The sequence below is a fragment of the Pituophis catenifer genome, unplaced genomic scaffold (assembly GCF_029215685.1).
Source record: "Pituophis catenifer annectens isolate HBS135680 unplaced genomic scaffold, rPitCat1.0.hap2 SCAF_3, whole genome shotgun sequence".
NCBI lineage: Eukaryota > Metazoa > Chordata > Lepidosauria > Squamata > Colubridae > Pituophis > Pituophis catenifer.
Window position 1 is genome coordinate 194,017,090 of NW_027256883.1, and position 20,492 is coordinate 194,037,581.

The 20,492-nt window shown below is 40.0% G+C and overlaps 1 protein-coding gene across 1 annotated transcript in view; it reads right to left on the reverse strand.

Moving 5' to 3' along the window:
• B4GALT5 (beta-1,4-galactosyltransferase 5) overlaps positions 1 to 12,084 on the reverse strand; it is a 61,922-nt gene extending 49,838 nt beyond the window's left edge. Inside the window, exon 1 of the mRNA XM_070940041.1 lies at positions 11,691 to 12,084. Coding sequence (XP_070796142.1) covers positions 11,691 to 11,814 — 124 coding nt within the window. The 5' untranslated portion in view covers positions 11,815 to 12,084. The remainder of the gene's footprint in view (positions 1 to 11,690) is intronic.
• Positions 12,085 to 20,492: the final 8,408 nt, after the last annotated feature.

The following is a 20,492-nucleotide window of genomic DNA, read 5'->3' on the forward strand; positions in this document are numbered from 1 at the left end:
AGAGATTAATATCAGACAAACAATCAAGCAGAAAATAATACCTTATTCGAGGAACTACCAAAGAGAAAACTGCACTCCTATCAACAATGGCAGGGCAAGTCACTGTATATATACAACATAATATAAGTTGAATCCTATTGTAACAGTAAAGACAATTTTCAGACTGTCTGTTTCAGACAACTGTTTCCTAAACTGGGTTGCCTGGAGATTTAATTTAGATTGTTATTGACTTGTATATATCTAAAGTAATTCCAAGAAACAGAGATGATGGGTTTTGTATCCCATTCGTAGAGGGAAGCGTTCTATATAAATCTAGATTTAAACAATAGGTCAAGTGCTTAAAAATAGACATCTTGTTGATTCTCAAAGTATCTTTTCTATAGCAATATATCCAAGTTTGATTTCATATAACATTAGGAATAAGAATCATTGATATGACCTAAATATAAACAAAAGGTTCTGCAGATTATATAAAATCTTTTTAAAATATCCAAACATTAATTTCTAAAACAATGAAAAATAAAATATTTAAGAGAAATCATGAAATTGTTTAAAAATTTCAAAACATTAAATATATTTCTATTTCTATAAAGAGATTAGTGAGCATATCACACTTATTAATGTCCTCTATAAATTAATCATGCTATACTAAAGATTGAGAGTCAATACTCAGTGCAAAAGAGAATTAATACAGTAAAGGAGATCTACAAGTATTAACAATGATACTCTGTTTCCCCCAAAATAAGACATTCTCTGTTAATAAGCCCAATTGGGCTTTTGAGCGCATGGCAGTAAGGCCAAGCGCTTATTTTAGTTCAAAAAATATAAGACAGGGTCTTATTTTCAGGGAAACACAGTACTAAAAAGTTTATAAACTTACAACCATTCGTTTAACGGTGGTTTAAAGTTACAACATCCTTGAAAAAGTGAGTTATGCCTCCTCCTCAAAGTTACAACCATCATACCAGTGGTGAGCGATCGCAATTCATACACTTGGCAACTAGTTTGCATTTACAACAGTTGCAGTGACTTCTAGTAACAAGAACGTGATTTGCGACCTTTCCAAGCAGTTTCCAAAAAGGAAAGTCAATTGGGGAAGTCTGATTCGCCTAACAACTGTAGTAAAAATGGTTGCAAAATTGGGGCTGGCCATGTGATGACTTGTTTAACAACTGTACCACTTGGTGACCACAATTGAAGTCTCAATTGTGGTCATAAGTCAAGGACTACCTGTATTTTTCCAATTGCAATGTAAATGCTTTATAGATACATTTGTACTAAAAAGTTACTTTATTTTTATTTTCATAAAATACTCAACTGATCATTAATTTAGGCTATCCTAGATAGTCACTGACTCAGCTCCTCAAATAGGGGAAACCTAACTAGTGTTTTCAAAAACCAATGTGTTTTTTGAGGTAGACTATAAATTGACTGGGAAATGGAAGCTCTTTGATAGTATGCTGAAAGCAGTAAGACATTTTGTTTTCTAAGACTCTGACTCACTGAGTTAGTTCAGAAATATCCAAGCTTTATCCAAGCTCAGGCCAATGGCCTTTGGATTCCAAAGAATTGTATACATTTTTTATGGATGTCACAATTAAAACCTTAAAACTAAATCTAAAAACACACATTACAGGTAGACCTCAACTTACAAGCAAAGGCAATGGGGACGCCAGAGGCACTTAATAACTGTATTACTAACTTAAAAACTGCAAGGGTTCACTTATCAACTGTGGCAAAATGGTTGTAAAATGAGGCAAAGCTCACTTAACAACTGTCTTGCTTAGCAATAGAAATTTTAGACTCAATTGTGGTCATAGGTTGAGGACTACCTGTAGTAGCCAATGCTAGTTATAAGCATGACTTTCACCTATAGGCAATAATGTTTACCTATTGAATTTCAAACAAACCACACAATTTCTAGATATTTTTAAAAGTATCCTTAGTAAAGAATGCAAATTTAAAAAGGTATGTGGGCAAACACAAATAACTACTGCCAAATAAACCAGGTCAAGTATAAACACAACCAATATACTAAGCCTAGCTTTGCAAATGCACTCTTTGCAATACCACTATGTATACATCCAGGAGCAATTTAATAACAAGCAATGGTCCCAAGATGCATACCTGATTATTTAAGCAAAAATATATATTCTTCCTACATAGACTTAATCATAATATCTAAGTAAATTGAAACCAGGAAACATTGTCAGGCTTCCACTGTTCACTTGAGGTTAAATAAAGAATGCCTTAAAATAGTGATGGCACATCACTTCAAAGTTTTGGATGAAAATATTGTTATTTAGTAACATAGGTGAAAAAATACATTGTATCATGGGTTATATTTCCCCAACATGAAGCCCTCCAAATGTGTTAAACCAGGGGTCTTCAACCTTTCCGGCTTTGTGGTCCGGCAGAGGGGGGAGGGAGAGAGGATGGCTCCGCACAAGCAGTGGGTGCCTGCACTCGTGTGCACTTCATTTACACAAGTGGCAGGTGCCCCCCACTCACACAAATGGAGCTTCCCGTGGTACAACACATCTTGAGTTTTTCAAATTGAGGGAGTTTGTTATAAACAAGCACTGAAGCATAGCATAGTCTTCAATGCTACCTTTTGGGCACAGGATAGAACTAGGATATACTAGCTTCTAAATCACCTGCAAAAACTTCCTAGAATAGAGAACCAACATTCCTATATCATCCACCTGGGTAGATAGATAGCTTTATTGATTAGCCTATAGACCAGTGATGGCTAACCTTTTCTGGACCGAATACCCAAAGTGCGGGCGCATGCGCGCGCACATACCCAAACCCCCAAAATGCAATGTGCATGTGGCCCCCGCACATGCACAGCCCCTGCATGCGTCCCACCCCCCCACACATGCATGCACTGCCCCCCCACATGCGCCCTACCCATGCATGTGTGCACACCCCTGCATGTGCCCCACCACCCATGCATGCACGCATGTCCCCCGCATACACCCTGCTCCCTGTGCATGCACGGCAGAGCTGAACTGGGGTGACTGCTCGCGTGCCATCAGAGAGGGTGCTGTGTGCCACCTCTGGCATGCGTGCCATAGGTTTGCCATCATGGCTATAGGCCATATCAAAGCACAAAGTTCAAACACATATCACTAATAAAATCCTATACAATTTAAAAGAAGAGTAGGGTAAAATACAATAGTTATAGGATAAGATACAATATAATTTAATACATAATATATATAATAGAATAAAATTACAAAATTATATTTCAGTGTCACCCTTACAATCTACCCCCATGTATGCAGATCTCAACAGAACCATTTTGTTTTAAGAACTGTGCTATGTTAAATGTTATTTTCAGGTTCTGGCCACACGTAAAGTAAGTTGTTTTGATATGGGGATCCCAATGGGTCATTTGTTTGGTATATAGACCAAGGTACCCATCTCTCACCCCCTTATACAAGCAACAATTAAATAGAATGTGAGCCAAGTCTTCTACCTCTGCCGCTCTGCAAATGCAGAGACGCTCACTGTAGGGTATAGAATGGAATCTCCTATATCTGACCATTGTGTCAAGCTGTTCGAATCTCGCTTGTGTAAATATCTCCCTAAGATGTTTTGGCAGTTGTAACTTCAAATAGCTGTCTACTTGAAAAGTATGTTTGTATTTGCTCAGCCATTTCAATTTACCTACCTTACTAAGGATAGCTATTTCATTTTGTGCTTCTATATTCTTAATTCTTTGGGCAGCTTTTTTTTAAATTGTTCTCCTGTTGAGCGAGACAGGAAGGCCACAGCTTCTTACAAAATTCGTTTGTTTGGTGATCCAGGAGATGTATTATTGTATTTTATTTGCTCTAGTAGACATAACTTGGGGACTCTATCAGTTTCCATTTCATTGACTTTGCACCAGTAGTTATATGCCCTAATTTTGGATACTGCATGAATTGTATGAATTCCCAATTCAGCTCTAACTGCTGCAGCAGATGTTCTTGGATCTACACCCAAAATACGTATCAAATGCTGGGACTGTGTTTGTTCTAGAACTGTGGTTGAGTATAGAGCCCAAACCTCTGTTCCATACAAGAGTATAAGGGTAACCTTAGCTTTATTTGGACCTGAACCTGGACCTGGAGCTGGACCCTGGACCCGGCAGTGTTAGCAAATTATCGTCCAGTCTCCAACCTTCGCTTTGTAGCGAAGGTTGTTGAGAGTGTGGTTGCACGACAGCTTCCCCAGTAACTATTGGGGGTGAGATCTTGTCCCCCTCAGAGAGGGTTCGCAACTTGGGTGTTCTCCTGGATGCACGGCTGTCCTTGGAAGATCATATGACGGCCGTGGCCAGGGGAGCTTTTTATCAGGTTCACCTGATACACCAGTTGCGTCCCTTTCTGGACTGGGATGCCCTGCGCACGGTCACTCATGCCCTCGTCACGTCCCACCTGGACTACTGTAATGCTCTCTACATGGGGCTCCCCTTGAAGAGTGCTCGGAGGCTCCAACTGGTCCAGAATGCGGCCGCGCGGGTGGTTATGGGGGCGATTCAGCGCACCCATGTAACACCCCTCCTGCGCGAGCTGCACGGGCTCCCGGTGGTCTTCCGAGTGTGATTCAAGGTGTTGGTCATCACCTTTAAAGTGCTCCATGGCTTAGGTCCAGGGTATATACGAGACCGCCTGCTGCCAGCAACAGCCTCCCACCGGCCAATACACTCCCACAGAGAGGGGCTCCTCAGGATGCTGTCGGCCAGACAATGCCGACTGGTGACACCCAGGGGGAGAGCCTTCTCTGTGGTGGCACCAGCCCTCTGGAATGAGCTGCCCCTTGAGATTCGTCTCATCCCCGACCTGTGTACCTTTCGCCGTGCTTTGAAGACCCTCTTGTTCCAACAAGCCGGCCTGGCCTAATATGAATTTTAGAACGGGTGTATGTGTGTTTTAATCTATGGGCCAAATTTTTATATATTCAATTTTAAATTGTTTTAAATTTTGTATATTTATATGTGTTTTAATATGGCTGTACACCGCCCTGAGTCCTTCGGGAGAAGGGCGGTATAGAAATCTAATAAATCAAATCAAATCAAATATCAAATCAAATCAAATCAATATACTTTAATTAATGGGGCTAGGGACCCTGGGTAACTATGGTTCTTTAGTTTAAGCAGTAAATTTAAACAGGCTTTCGCTCTAAGTTTACTTCATTGATGATGACAAGCCCAAGATGGAAAAGATTACACCTAAATATACAAAGGTATTAACCTGTTCAATTGGTTCACCGTCTAATTGCCACCTATGTCTCTGATGATGTTTTCCAAACACCATTATTTTCTATTTAGATTTACTAATGATTAGGGAGTTATTCTGGCAATAAGAGCTGAATCTTCTTAATAGCCTACGTAAATCCTACTAGTGAATATGATAATAAAATCATATCAGCAGCATAAAGCAAGCTGTTACAGTAAATATTTAGGATCATCAGCATCTGTACCATGGGATCCTTCATTAAGCCTGGCAAGTCATTGATATATAAACTAAATAGAATAGAATAGAATTCTTTATTGGCCAAGTGTGATTGGACACACAAGGAATTTGTCTTGGTGCATACGCTCTTGGAGTACATAAAAGAAAAGATACATTCGTCAAGAATCATAAGGTACAACACTTAGTGATAGTCATAGGGAAACAGTCAATATAAATCTTATATTGCAACAAGGTTACAGTCATACAGTCATAAGTGGAAGGAGATGGGTGATGGGAATGATGAGAAGATTAATAGTAATGCAGACTTAGTAACTAGTTTGACAGTGTTGAGGGAATTATTTGTTTAGCAGTGATGGCGTTTGGGAAAAAACTGTTCTTGTGTCTAGTTATTCTGGTGTGCAGTGCTCTATAGCATCGTTTTGAGGGTAGGAGTTGAAAGAGTTTATGTCCAGGATGCAAGGGGTCTGTAAATATTTTCACAGCCCTCTTTTTGATTCGTGTAGTATACAGGTCCTCAATGGAAGGCAGGTGGGTAGTAATTCTTTTTTCTGCAGTTCTAGTTATCCTCTAAAGTCTGTGTCTTCGTTATTCATTATTAAATAATAATGGGGCCAGAATATACCTTTGCATTACCCCTTTTATTTGTGTGAATCCTGTTAGTCAGGGTCCCATTAACCCCATACATCATCCTCAAACAGGTACTTGTGTAAAGGGCTTTAATCAAAGCCAGCAGTCTAGGTTCTATTTTAAGAGATGTCAGTTTACTCCATAGTACTTCTCTGTTTACCATATCAAATGCTTCTGTAAGGTCTATAAAAGCAGCAAACAGGGGTCTCCTCTTATAGGCATATTTGGCAATTAGATGGTTCAAGACAAAGCAGTTATCTATAGTGGATCGGCTTTGTCTAAAACCTGCTTGTTCTTCTGTGAAGATATTGTTTTCCTCTACCCAGATTTCAATTCTGTTCAAAAGAAACCTAGCATATGTTTTTGCTACAATGTCAATCAGGGTAATGGGCCTATAATTACTAGGATCCTTTTTATTTCCTTTTTTATATATGGGGACAACTATTACCATCTTCTACCCATCTGGTATATGGCAGGTATTATTTATATGTGTAAAAAGACCTGCCAACACTGGGCTCCACCAATTGGGAAATTTCTTGAATAATTCTGCTGGTAAAAAATCCTCACCTGGGGCTTTATTGCTCTTTAAGCTTTTAATGATGGATTGTATCTCCTTTTCCAAAACTGGTGGCCAAGGTAGTGGTGGGGGGAGAGTTGTAGGGTTTACTAAATCACTGCTTAAAGACAGTTTCTCTGCAGGTTCTGTGGAAGCAAACAAACACTGATAGTTCTCCGTCCTCAGCAGATTGGTATGTCAAAAGCAAATCTCTGTTCTTTCAGGACACCTGCTACAGAGTACCAAAATATTACTGAGTTATGACTTCTGGCAGCCAACTCAAGTTCTGATCAGATTGAAATAGTAAAACTTTTTTTCCTTTAATGTTATAATTTTTTTATATTCCTTTCTTGTGTGCAACATCTCAGCTTGTATATGAGCAATAGGATTCCTCTGGGTGAGCCTCATGGCTGCCTTCAATTTCTTTTTCAGTCGCTGGAATTCAGGATCAAACCAATGGGGTCTACCCACTCAGGCTTTTTGTAGCAGGCTTAGTTGTTAGGTATTTCTTCAGAATATTACAGAGATTAGCGAATGCATTGAAGGCTGACAGCCACTCAGTAGTAGATGACTGGATTGTTCTAGCTCATTTGGTAGCATTCTGTTTTAAGGCAGTCTGATATTGCCTTAGAATCCACTTTGGCCTGAATTAACCTTTTATTTTGGGTCACCTCTACCTTTTTTGGTGAGCCATTTGTCAGCCATGTTATATGGTCTTAAATCTGAGCAGCCTCGCAATGTCACCCTTACAGGTTGATGGTCACTATTGTCGCTAAGGTGTACTGTGACCTCCGAAAAGAGGTAGACTTTATCTCTAGACACACAAGAGATCCAGTACACTGCTTGAATTGGCTGGAGGTATGTGTAAGGATACGTGTAATTCTTATCCTTACCTCCCAGAACTTGGGTAATCAGACTAGGTTCAGTTCCATATCAATAACCCATATTCCAGACAACCATCAGATTACCATGGCTCAGATATAAAAAATCATAAAAATATTTATAGGATTGTAGCCTTATTCCATAATGTTCCCTTGTGTTAAAATGATAACATAAAAAGGACAAGAATTTCAGCCAGCAACAGATCTTGTTGATAGTCCTGCCTTTTCATGGTTAATTGCCTTTGGAATAATTCCTTTTCACTGCTCCTTCTAAATCACTTTAGCAGTGCTGTTAAAGTTTTTAGAGATTGTGTGTGTGTGTGTTTGTATGTATGTGTGAATAAATTAAATGATGGTCAAAGATAAAAAATGTAGAATATAGTAGTTAATTAAAAAAAGGGAGACTTAATGAAAAAAATTAAAAAATAAACTAAAGGATTAACTAAATGTATCACAAACTCTCCAAACAGCAATAAATTACTCAGCAGGTATTTCCAGTATTAATCTTAGTCTTTTTATGACAATTACAAACAAAATTGTCAAATTTTGACAGAGATGTTTCTATACACCAATCTAAGAGCAATAATAAAGTGTACTCCTATGCTATCTGACCCAAATAGTTAATAAAAGAGTCTTATCAGTTCAGATTGAAAAGATTGCTAAAAAGGCACCACATCTGAATATGTTATACTACCTCAATCAGTCTAAATAGTGGCACAAGTTCTAACAATAGCATGTTATTAAATTTTCCATCTAAAATCATAGGCAGCAAAACATCCAAAAGTCTCCTACATAGGACAAAAAGGATCTTTAAGAAATAATTATGTAAAGATTCTGTTTAGGAAAGTATTATTACAGTACGAATAGGCTTGGCTTTGCAAGTCCAAGGACAATTTTATCTCTACAGCAGCTCTCATATAACAAAGTTATAAAAAATTGCATTCAGAGGCCACTGTAATTCAAATATGAGAACATGCCTTTTCTCCAGGAAGAAACTTATAAGCAAACTGAAAATCAACATAGATTTGGGAGGTGCCTCTCTGTGAAATATATTTGTTCTATTGCAGTTATGCACTTGTTTATGAATTCTTTATTATTAATTCATTTTGTTTTTAACTATTTTAGAACTTATTTTTCACCACAAAGGAAAGCTCTAAGTCTAACAAATAAGTAATTCTAAATTGTTCATAGTTAACACAATCCAGTATCTTATATTATGCAGTCAATGCAGACTGAAAAAAAAATAAAAAATAACATTCAATCTTATTAAACTTTCTGCAAAGTTTTGTTTGTTGGATATTGTGTTCCACAAAATACAAGATAGACGGGTTATACACCATTGTCTTGAGCAACAGTTGTTTTTGTGTAACACTGCTGTTACACCAAAAGTAATCAATTAAGATTAATTAACACTACTGTTCACCAAAAGTAATCAATTAAGAAAGCAAATATTATCAGGCTGTCTTTTGTGACATTGAAAAAATCCACTACATCAAAGAGGTGACTTTAAATGATTAGATTTGATGCTCTATTCTAAAATACCAATAAAAACTAAATTAAATTTAAATGTTGCATCATATAAATAGGATTCATACTACCAGGAAAATTGTTATTTATAAACTGTTTCCTGATATAAAAGCAATTTATTGTATCAGGCAGTTCTTATATCTTTGTGCTTTTAATAGGCTGTACACCGCCCTAAGTCCTCCGGGAGAAGGGCGGTATAGAAATAAAATTCAAGGGCCTGGTGGCTCAGCAGACTGATAGCATTGTGATTAACACCAGCTGTCTGCAATTACTGTAAGTTCGAATCTCACCAGGCTCAAGGTTGACTCAGCCTTCCATCCTTTCTAAGGTAGGTAAATTGAGGACCCAGTTTGTGGGGGCAATAAGCTGACTTTGTATAAATATACAAAAGTATGAAGGCTATTGCTTAATGCATTGTAAACCGCCTTGAGTCTCCGGAGAAGGGCGGCATATAAATCAAATTTAAAAATAAATAAAAATAAATTTAAAAATTATATTATTATTATTATTATTATTATTATTATTATTTTTTGGTTAATCTTTAATGAGATTCACAGCCTTTGAGGCTGTGCAGCTCGAGTCCTAACCAAGGACCTAGGAACTGTTAAGGTATGTTGTTGTTGTTGTTATTATTATTATTATTATTATACCAATTTTCTGATTCCCTGTTCAGTTGCTCATTCCTCATTCAATATGACTTAAAGGGATTTATAGTCTAGGACATCTACAGGGTACCCACACTAGGAAACCAACCTTATAGTATGGAGACATGTAGATAGACAACTACTAGTATTTTACTGGATCAAGACCAAATTTAATCTGCATAGGAACACTATACTTCCAAGCCATTATTGTTGCCTACTACTCATCTCTAGGAAATTATTATTTTGGCACTGAATGAAGTTGTCACTTCAAGTAAAATGTGACCAATTTAAGATTGAATTCTGTAATTTTAAGCCACATAAAAATATGCATGAACACCAGAGAGCAATGAGAAACTCATTGCTCTCACAAAAAAATAAGCAGCCCGAAAAGCATGATCTGTTAAAGAAACTGTAAATCATTTTAGCACGAACATAACTTATTTGCAAGAAATATCTGAAGATTAGCAGAACGCCTTTATTAACCAAAAGCTAACAATTGACTATTTGCAGAATACTGACACTTGATAATATGAGCAAAAGGAGAAGGGAGAAAATAGCAGTCAGCATTACTGGTTTTTTAAATCACTTTAACCATCATCACTTGACCCAACTCTGATCACAACCTGCAGTCAATGTAAAGGTTTCTATATCTCCTGGGTTTTTATACTGTCTACCTACTACTGTAATATGAGCTGAAAATATATATCAAGCAAATATTTCCATGTAAAAGAAAAAAATGGGGGAATACAAACATACTTTTTAAATTGACCTTCCCAATTCAACTTCCCAGTTCTACATCCTTTTGTATGTAGAATTGTAAGGAAATAAACAGCTGAATTAATCAAGGTCAAAGATAAAAAGAGGAGGAGCAAAATTAAATAAGCCAGAGGATAGTAATGTAAAAAGAATTCAGTTATTAAGGAGAGAAGGGAGAAGAAAAAAACGCTTCTGCTGATCTCAGGGAAATGTTTGATACTGATCTGGCTGGGTAACTTTAGCCCAGTCACTCTATCTCAACCCAACCCACCTCACAGGGTTGTCGGGGAAAATAGGGGATAGGAGTATTAGATATGTTCACTACCATGTATAAAAAGTAAGAGAGATAAGAGAGACTAAATGACAAAATGTCTCCCACACACCAAAATATACTTAAAAAAAAGACCTGACATGTATTCAACGAAATTTAAAAAAAAACAAAATATCACGACTGTATTATGGATGGATTACAGACATGTATACATACATACATACATACATACATACAATGTCCAAATAACAGGAAAGGCGCTTCAGCGAGCAAAGTATATTCCTTTTTGCAGCCTTACGAGAACTCTCGCTTTTGAGGCTCAGAACCAGGAATTCTCGTGGGCTGCAAAAAGGAAACGCGGCCCGGGAGCGCAGCCTCCAGGAGTCCATGCCGCCAATAACTACTCCGGGGGGGGGGGGAGAGGAAATGTGTTTTGTTTGGGGGGGGGAAGAGAAAAGAGTGCGCTTCATCGACACCCGTTGGTGAAATTTTGGAAGAGAGAGGCAAGAGACACCTCAGGCACCTCAGCCCCTACCCCTGGCTGCGGCAACTAGAGAGGGCGGGAGGCAGAGAAATGGGTGGGCAACACGGCCGCTTTCCCCCGTGCGCTGCAATAGCCGCAGCGGCGGCCTGAATCTGGCGGGGTGCCCCTCACCACCTCAGGCGGCGCTCAGTACCCTCCCCTTTCCTGCGCTACCGTTAGACTCCTCTCACGCCCCCCCCCTCGCTCGCTCGCGGAGGGCGCACGCGCGCCAAAATCGCGCGCCCCCCCCATCTCCCCTCAAAAAGACCCCCCTCCGCCCTCAGCTGCCCGACGTTCTCTCTCTCTCTCTCCCGCCGTTCTTTCCCACAAGCAAGGCCGGGCGGGGAAGCGCGTCTCCCTCCCGGGCGCGCCGCCCCTCCCTCGCCCAGCCGGAGCCGCTTTTTTTTTTTTTTTCCCCAAACGCGCCGCGCGACCCTTACCAATGCCGGGAGCCACATAGACGAAGTAGAGGAACGAAGAGGAGAGCGAGAAAAAGAAGAGCGCGGCCAGCAACGACCGCCGGGGAAGCCGCCAGGGCCTCCAAGGGCTCCGCTTCCACCGCATGGTCCGCCCCCTCCTCGCCTCGCTTCCAGACGAGCCGACTGAGGCGAGGAGTAGAAAGAGGAGGGAGGCGGATGGCGGCGGTAACTGAGGGGACGGCTGACTCGGGAGCGGCGGCGGTGTGGAAGGAGGAGGAGGAGGTGTAGCAGCGGGGGGGGGGGTCCTTCCTCTTTGCCTCACTTGCTCCCTCGGTGCTTCGGCGCGGCTCCCCCCCTTCGGCGACGGCGCTGCATGAGTGAAGAGTCGGCCAGCAGCGCCGCCCGACGAGCTCCTCCGGTCTCTTATAGCCTCCTTCTGGCCGCTCCCGAGGCTCGAAGCACCGGCAAACGGAGGGGGAGGAGCCGTCGAGGGCGGGGAAAGCGGGGCCTTCAGGGGCTCTCTGCAAAATCCCGTTTTTCGGAGCGTCAAAAGCGGACCTGCTCTGGACGCGCTCCCTCGGTCTCGCCCGGCCACCTATCAGGGACCGTCCGCAAACTCCCCTTTTTCGTTCTTCCTGGTCTCGTGGGCAGCCTGGGAGGGGTGGCCTTGTCCAGTGAGGTCACCTTTCGGAGGCCGTTTTTCGCTCGACCTTCTGCTTCCAAAGCGTGTGGCTTCAATGGCTTATGGTTTAGTCACTTAACTCCCATCTGGTAGCGGCTTCCCTGACTACCGTAATAAATTGTATTAAACGGCGTAAGATTCTGCGAGGTAACAGCTCATTTCATCACATGTAAATGGAGTGCCTTTTGGCTGCCATGGACTAACATAGCTCTCCTATAAATGACTTCACTTGATTATCTGAACCGTGTATGAGAAGAGCAGCCCTGTCAAGAATCTTTAAATGTAGATTGTGTCCACACATTTCGTTAAGTCACCATTTTAAAAATAGTTAATAGTAAAGTGATTTGGTTAACAACATGGTGAGCCACAATATTTGCCTCATTTATCTTGTAAATGTAGACACTACATACCAATTTGGGTTTATACAATCAATTGTAGGCAAATCAATTTGTTGTATGAAAAGTCCTATTAGGATAGTCTTTATTGATTCTGTACCCTCCCTATGCATTTCCATCATTTTCCTAATCAGCATGGTCTACTCTATATAATGACCAAAGAATTGGGCAGCCTCATAACTTCTAATTTAATAAATACTGCAGCCATCCTTGCAACAATGATGCGATTGTAGAGTCTAACACACTGTAGAGCACCAGGCTGGAGTGGTACAAAACAACTGGAAAAAATGAGACTTTTATTGGCACACTCTTACGATCCTAGCCCTTTGTGGAATGACCGAAGACATTTCAGATGTTATCACTAGTTCATGGCATTGATTCTATAAATCCAATTATTTGAAATCATTTAACTTCTAAGAGCAAAAAGCACAATATGTATTTTATCAATTCCTCCAACTGGTGGCCATGGAAAACACCCCATGGCAAGGTCCAGATCTAATCAACCACCACAAAAGGCTAAGCAAAGGACAAGCAAAAGATCAACTGGGAAAATGTGGAAGGCTGAAAAATTCATGGACTGCCCCAGGTCAAATTCTATATTCTCTCCTACAAGTGCAAATGTACTTCGGAGTACATTTAGAGTTATGTGCCAAAACCATTTCATGGAAGAACTCAGAGAAATCAACTATCATATCAACCTGTGTGGAAACTATGGCATCAACGGAAACTCAAAAATGGAAAAAATGATGATTGCTGGAGTCATCTTCATAGTTGCTAGACAACACATTCTAAATGTATTCATTGCAAAATCTTCCATATTATGCAAACAACGAACTGGAGAAAGGGAGAAATAAACCTGGGCTCACTGCCCAATACTATGTTCTACACAACAGTCATTACAACAATGTAACTGAATACTTTTACAAAGAACTTGAATAATAAATAGCTCAGCTGGCCTACAAAAATATTATCATAAAATGGGTGTCAAACTGGCAGCCCATGGGCCAGATGTGTCACATGCAGGTCACGCTCATCCCAGCTCTATGAAGGGAAAAAAATGTCACGATATGTCACGTGATGGCAACATGACGCCACAAGTTTGACATCCTTGTCATAAAAGATCTGTGCTTGAATAAGTTTAAGATGAATGTATTAAAATTATGTGGGCAAATTCTTAGATTAGTGAAATAAAAATATTGAACAATTGGCAACCATTGTTGAATCATAAAAGATATATGTGATGAACATCTGTTTTGAGAAACCAGCATGGAAGCACTGAATTTGGTACTCCCAATTGGGAAACTAAAGTAGAGATCAACATTGTATCTCTATCCTGGGATAAAGCAAGGGTTGCTATCGCTTCTCTCTTGTGGTACCTGGGGTCTGTGGGGGTCTTGAAGAAAGACAACAGGCTCCTTCCATCCACGCATGTGCTCGGCCTCCGGCACATGTGCTTTGCTGGTGCACACACCTTCCATGCATGCACCCGGCCTCATAAATGTGACTAAATAGGATGCCATAGAGCCAGGGCAGGTGGATGCGATTTCCGCTACCAGTTCGGGTGAACCGATCTGAACCGGCTGAATACCACCTATGATAGTAGAGCAGTGTTTTTCAACCTTAGCCACTTTAAGACAAGTGAACTTCAACTCCAGGAATTCCCAAGCAGAATTCTGGGAGTTGAAGTCCACATGTTACAAAGTTGACAATGTTGAGAAACAGTGTAAGAGAGTTTGATGCGAAATAGTTTGATACTGTGAATCCATGACAGTAAAACACTATCCCAGTATTTCTCAACCTCGTCAACTTTAAGATGTGTGGATTTCAACTCCCAAAAATCTCCTGTCAGTATGCTGGCTGGAGAATTCTGGGAGTTGATGCCCATTATGTCCTAAAGTTGACAAGACTGAGAAACAATGGACTATCCTGTTTCAAACTTTGTTGCATTGTTCTTTAGCAGCCATATTTTATGGCATGTCCTTTAATGGAAGCAAATTAATGTAGCAGTAGCTTGTTACTCATGACTCTTCACAAATAATTACTGATTTATACTGCCTCATTAACCAGGTTTAATCAAATTAATCTAGCAGATGCCAAAGAGAAGTCATAAACTGGCTTAATGTAACTGAGCAACCAGAAAGTCACCTCACTGAAGAAGGAATAGATGCAAGTCTGTTGTCTACCTTAAATTACTGTGCAGTTATTTTAATTATTAGATATACAGCTTGCATTTGCTCCAGAACTCAGACAGGCATATATAATACAGCATTCCATCTTCTCAGCATTGTGGGAGTTGGGTAGCTAATCTAGTCTAAACATCTGGCTGACTGTGTGATAAACCATAGTATTTTCCCCTCACAAAAACAGTCCTGTGAGGGGACTGAGGTAAGAGAGTGTGACTGTTTCAAAGCTGCCTGCTAAAGTGAGGATGATCTTGAACTCATATCACGCACACAGACACACAAACCTGTGCACACATGTGTTTGGCCAGACATGCATGAAATCTATCAGTATTTCTAGATAATCAAAATATTGTGTTAAGAGATAATAATCATGCTTTTGGGATCTAAAACTATGGGGAAATTGTAGTCCACAGCATGGGACAACCACAAAGAAGGTCTCCCTTCTAGTTCACACACCTCCCACATTACACAAAATGGCATATTTAGCAAGTTTTCTCTAGATTCTTTCACAGGATGGGTGAAGTAGAATCCAATTGGAAAATGATCTTATCTCAGCCATGCATAATGTTGTATTTTGAGTGAATCTGCAAGCTTACTGGCAGTTAGTAGAACACAAAATGGGCATTATCTTGCAAACCTGTTGCAAAGTCCTGATCACGCATCCTGAAATCACATCTGTGTCCTCAGCATGGTGTCAGTGTCTGCTGAAGCCTGTGAAATGTTTGTATTGAAGTGTGTGTGTGTGTGTGTGTGGTTTGTTTATTTATTATGGAATACTATAGATATGCAAACCCAGCCTTAGTATCAAAATACTGGCTAAACAAATAGTAACTTAATAGAGTGTGCCTTACTACCAGGAGAGATCAGGGACTACCTTGTCAAATACAATTCTGCCCATCCAGTTTGAACATCGAGGAAGGCACTTTTTGGATTTTCTCACTCATGGGAGGTAAAGGGGCTTTAGACCAGGAGTCAGGCCCTCTTGTTAGTGGCTCTTGCCTTATAAATTATGCTCCCTGGTTCCATTTGGCATCCACTGTATTCAAGAATGTCCTCAAAATGATTTTATTTCAATGAGTCTTTCATGTATAGGTGGACGTCTACCCTTATTGCTTTGGTTATTGTTTTTACTGTGTTTTGAGCTGCCAAGTTTTAAGGAATCTTAAGAGATACTAATTTTGTACTGGTGTACTCGTGCGCTCTGCCCAGAGTCATGTACATTGGGGCTGTTTAGAAGATCTATATATGTCAGAGAATTGTGCAGCAAGTGTCCAAATGAAGTCAAAGAGATTGACACGAACTTGTAGTTTTATATAAATAAATATATTTAACATTTATATTTACAGCAGACAGGATAGTTCAGCTACATAGGAACATCATGAGGTAAAAACGTCAAATAGCATACAGAGCACACAGAAGAAAAAGGTGAGAAAAAGGGCAGTTTCCCCTTTATACCCACAGCAACCAATCATACAGTATATGACTTTTGGTTTCCATTTCCCAGATTAATACATGACTTTCTAGACTGAAAAATGAGAAAGAAATGAAAACAGCTAAATGTGTGTACAAAGGACAGAAGTAGCAATACAGGAATCTTTGACTTACCACCAGAAGTGGGTTTCAGCAGGTTCTGACCAGTTCTGGAGAACCGGTAGTGGAAATTTTGAGTAGTTCGGATAACCAGTAGTAAAAATTCTGACTGGCTCCACCCCCAGGTATTCTCTGCCTCCCAAGTCCCAGCTGATTGGGAAGAAATGGGAATTTTGCAGTATCCTTTCCCCGGAGTGGGGTAGGAATGGAGATTTTACAGTATCCTTCCCCTGCCACGCCCACCAAGCCACACCCACAGAACCAGTAGTAAAAAATTTTGAAACCCACCACTGCTTACCACCATTAGTTTAGTGACCATTCAACCTCACAACCAGTGGTGGGCTGCAACTGGTTTAACAACCGGTTCTGTGAGCATGCACTTTGCGTGCGCACGCACGCTTCCATGCAGTGTTCAAAATACAGCAATTTGAAGCTCAGCTGCTTACCTTCTAAGGCAGCCATGGTAAGTAGAACAGTGGAGGCGTGGAAATCAGCTGTGCCGTGTGAACCAGCTGAGCCAGAAAGAAGGAAATATAGGACAGGACAGAGCAGGGGTCGGTGGGCAGGGCCAGTTGATCGTCAGAACTACTGGTTTGCTGAACCGGTCCAATCAGGCAGCAGCCCACCACTGCTTACAATGGCACTAAAGAAGTAACTTATGGTTGATCCACACTTACAACTATTGCAAGATCCCCAGAGTCATATGATCATAATTCAGGTATTTGGCAACCAGCATGTATTAAACCACCGTGGCAGCATCCTGGGGTCACATGATCTCCATTTGCGACCTTCCCAACAAGCAAAATCAATGAGGGAGGCAAAAAAGCTCGTAAAATCGGGAATGATTTATTTAACAACAGAAATCCTACTGACAGTTGTGGTTGTAAGTTGAGAACTACCTGCATGCAAAACAATGAAAGTAGGTACTGCAGCTTATTAGGAGCTAAAATGGTTAGGAAGAGCTTCAAAATGATTTGTACAGATACTAGGATGTAACTTTTGGGCCCAAAGTTCAGGAAAATTGATGGCAATAGTTCACAAAGATTATTAGGTGCAAATAGAAATACATACAATTTCCATAACAAGGAAGATAAAGGAGAAATTGTTAAATTGATTATTTTATTCAAAGAGTATTTAAGTATGTTCTTCACTTGGGTATCACTTCTGGATTTTGTGCTTGTGTTAAAAAAAATGAAACGTTGGCTTTGGTTTTTTCGCTCAGATAGATTTGTCGTTATATTCATGGCTTGTTATATATTAATGTGTAAAAGCAAAAGCAAAAAGTTGAAGCTCAAGTGTTTTTATCTTGTACTGTGCTAAAAAAGTCTGAAGTCAACGCCTTTTTTTTTCTTTTTTCCCCTTGTAGCTCACACCTTCTTTTCCGGTCTCCTTTTCCTTCCCTTAATTTCCTATTTCTATTTTTGTTTATTTTATATATTAAATAAATTAATTAATGAGAAAAAAAGGACAATTGGAGTATCTTAAAACAACTCTACAGGTTTTGGTTGTTTTAGTGCTGGCAGCATTTGCTTGCTTTTAAGAAAACAAATTTTCCATGAGTGCCTAATTATAGTAGAACTGGCTTAGTTGGTCCTTTTTTTTGGCAATTGCTAAGAACAAGTAGGAACAAGGTGTAATGAATATTGGCAGTTGTTTATTTTAATCAAGACAGTTATAACTATTATGCTTGGTTTAATGCCTTATTTTTTAGAAACAATCTTATCATACTGTAACAATTACTTCTTAAAACAACTGCATTTATGTATTACATAAAGATTTAGTCTGAATCATACTTGCATTTATTTATTTAACTTACATGAACATCAAATTGGCATGACTCAAAGCAGCTTACTCAGAATGGAGCCTTGGGCAAGGATGATACACTACTGTAGTGAAGCTACGCACCAGGTTAAATCCTATCAATCTTCCCAGGTAAACCAGACAGGAAACATGACAGATACACTAATTCTATTTTATTATATGTCTACCTTAACATAATCTTTCAAGTAAAAATCTTCTGCAAGTAAAAATGTCCCACTGTCTCTTTTTATAGCCTAATCAATTAGGATGGGTCTTTCCTAAGTTTCTTTCTATGAGCTCCTCCCTCTCTTGGCTGATTGTTCCCTAGCAATAGCAATAAGACTTATATATCACTTCGCAGTGCTTTACAGCCCTCTCTAAGGAGTTTACAGAGTCAGCATATTGGGTCCTAATTTTACCTATCTCAGAAGGATGGAAGGCTGAGCCAACCTTGAGCCACTCAGAATCGAACTCCTGGAGTGAGCAGTGAGTTTGGCTGCAGTACTGTATTCTAACCCCTGTGCCACACAGCTCTTTAGGCAGCATTTCTCTTCCTCAGCTCTCAAGGTCATTCCCACTACCATTACAGACCCCTTGCATGTAGTCACTAAGCATTTTATCAATGACTATTATAGATATGGGTGCCCCAACTATGTTGGGGCCCAGAGTGCTCTACCTATACTCATGGACCCAACCAAATCTAATTTATTTAAAAACTTAAGCATACCATGACATAGTCCGATATGCCTTCCAGCCAGGGGTGAAATCCAGCAGGTTCTGGAGAACCGGTAGCGGAAATTTTGAGCAGTTCAGAGAACCGGTAGTGGAAATTTTGAGTAGTTTGGAGAACCGGCTAATACCACCTCTGGCTGGCCCCAGAGTGGGGTGGGAGTAGAGATTTTGCAGTATCTTTCTCCTGCCAACCCCAAGCTATGCCCACCATGCCACACCACACCCACCAAGCCACGCCCACAGAACCGGTAGTAAAAAAAATTGGATTTCACCACTGCTTCCAGCCCCACTCTTGTGTTGCTTAAGTATAACCCCAATGCAGTACTCAATCTTATGAGGATGCTGCTAAACTTGTTTCTATTATTTCTATTTCATTTTCTTAATTAGCTCCTTAAAGGCAAAGACAAGAAAAAAGAAAAGAAAATGTTCTTCCTTATAAGATTTTGGGAAAGACTTAATCAATGGTTAATCAATAGTGATGTGCCATTTGTCTCTTACCACTTTCTTAGGAGTTTCTAGAAGCTTTCTTCCCTGACAAATTTCAGGAGAGCATAGCCTCTGCCACCTGGTGTTTTCTGTAAAAGAGATAATATGCTTTTCCTCAGGGATCACTCAATTCATCTGAGGGATTTGCGCTCTGACCCAGGGGAAATGAGAACAGTTCCTTTAGAAGTAGAGAAGCCCATCATTATTTAATTTACCTTCTCAGGCCCAGACTAATCCTCTCACTTTTAAAACCATTAATGGATGGATTAAGTTAGAAAAGCGAAATTCTCCGAAAAGGCTAAGTTTAGCTTTATCAACTCTTGAAGAAACCGGTGGAAAATTAGCATACCTAAAGCTACATATATTTTGATTCATAAATAGTTGTCTGAACTTGATTTACCAGTGTTAAGTCATAGCTCATACTTCCGTACATACAATGTTATGTAGTATTTTTTTAAAAAAAAAATGTGTTAGAGAGGCATAGTTGGGAACAGCCTAGCCCATTTCAACCTAAATTTAATCCAAATTCTAACAAACTCAAGTGAAACAATTTTGTTCTCTTGCACTTCAGCAGCAAATCAACATTTCCCCCTTTTTCCACAGTAAAATTATAGCCAGTCGTAATTACCATTGGGCAGAACAATGAAGTAATTCATCAGCCAGCACATGCTGAGAGATGTGGAATGAGACCTATTGAAGAGATTGGGCAAACATTTGTCTGAAATGGTATTGGGTTTTCTGCCTGAGTAGGGGGTTGGACTAGAAGACCTCCAAAGTCCCTTCCAACTCTGTTATTCTGTTCTGTTCTATTTTTTGCCCCTTCTCTTAGGCTGAAAAACCCCCTACATCTGCCCCAATGACTAGTATTTGTATGTGAAATGATAGGGGAGCATAATCGTGACCTTTCACTGAACTGCATAATCTCCAACTTTCTTCACAATAAGTGGACCTACAT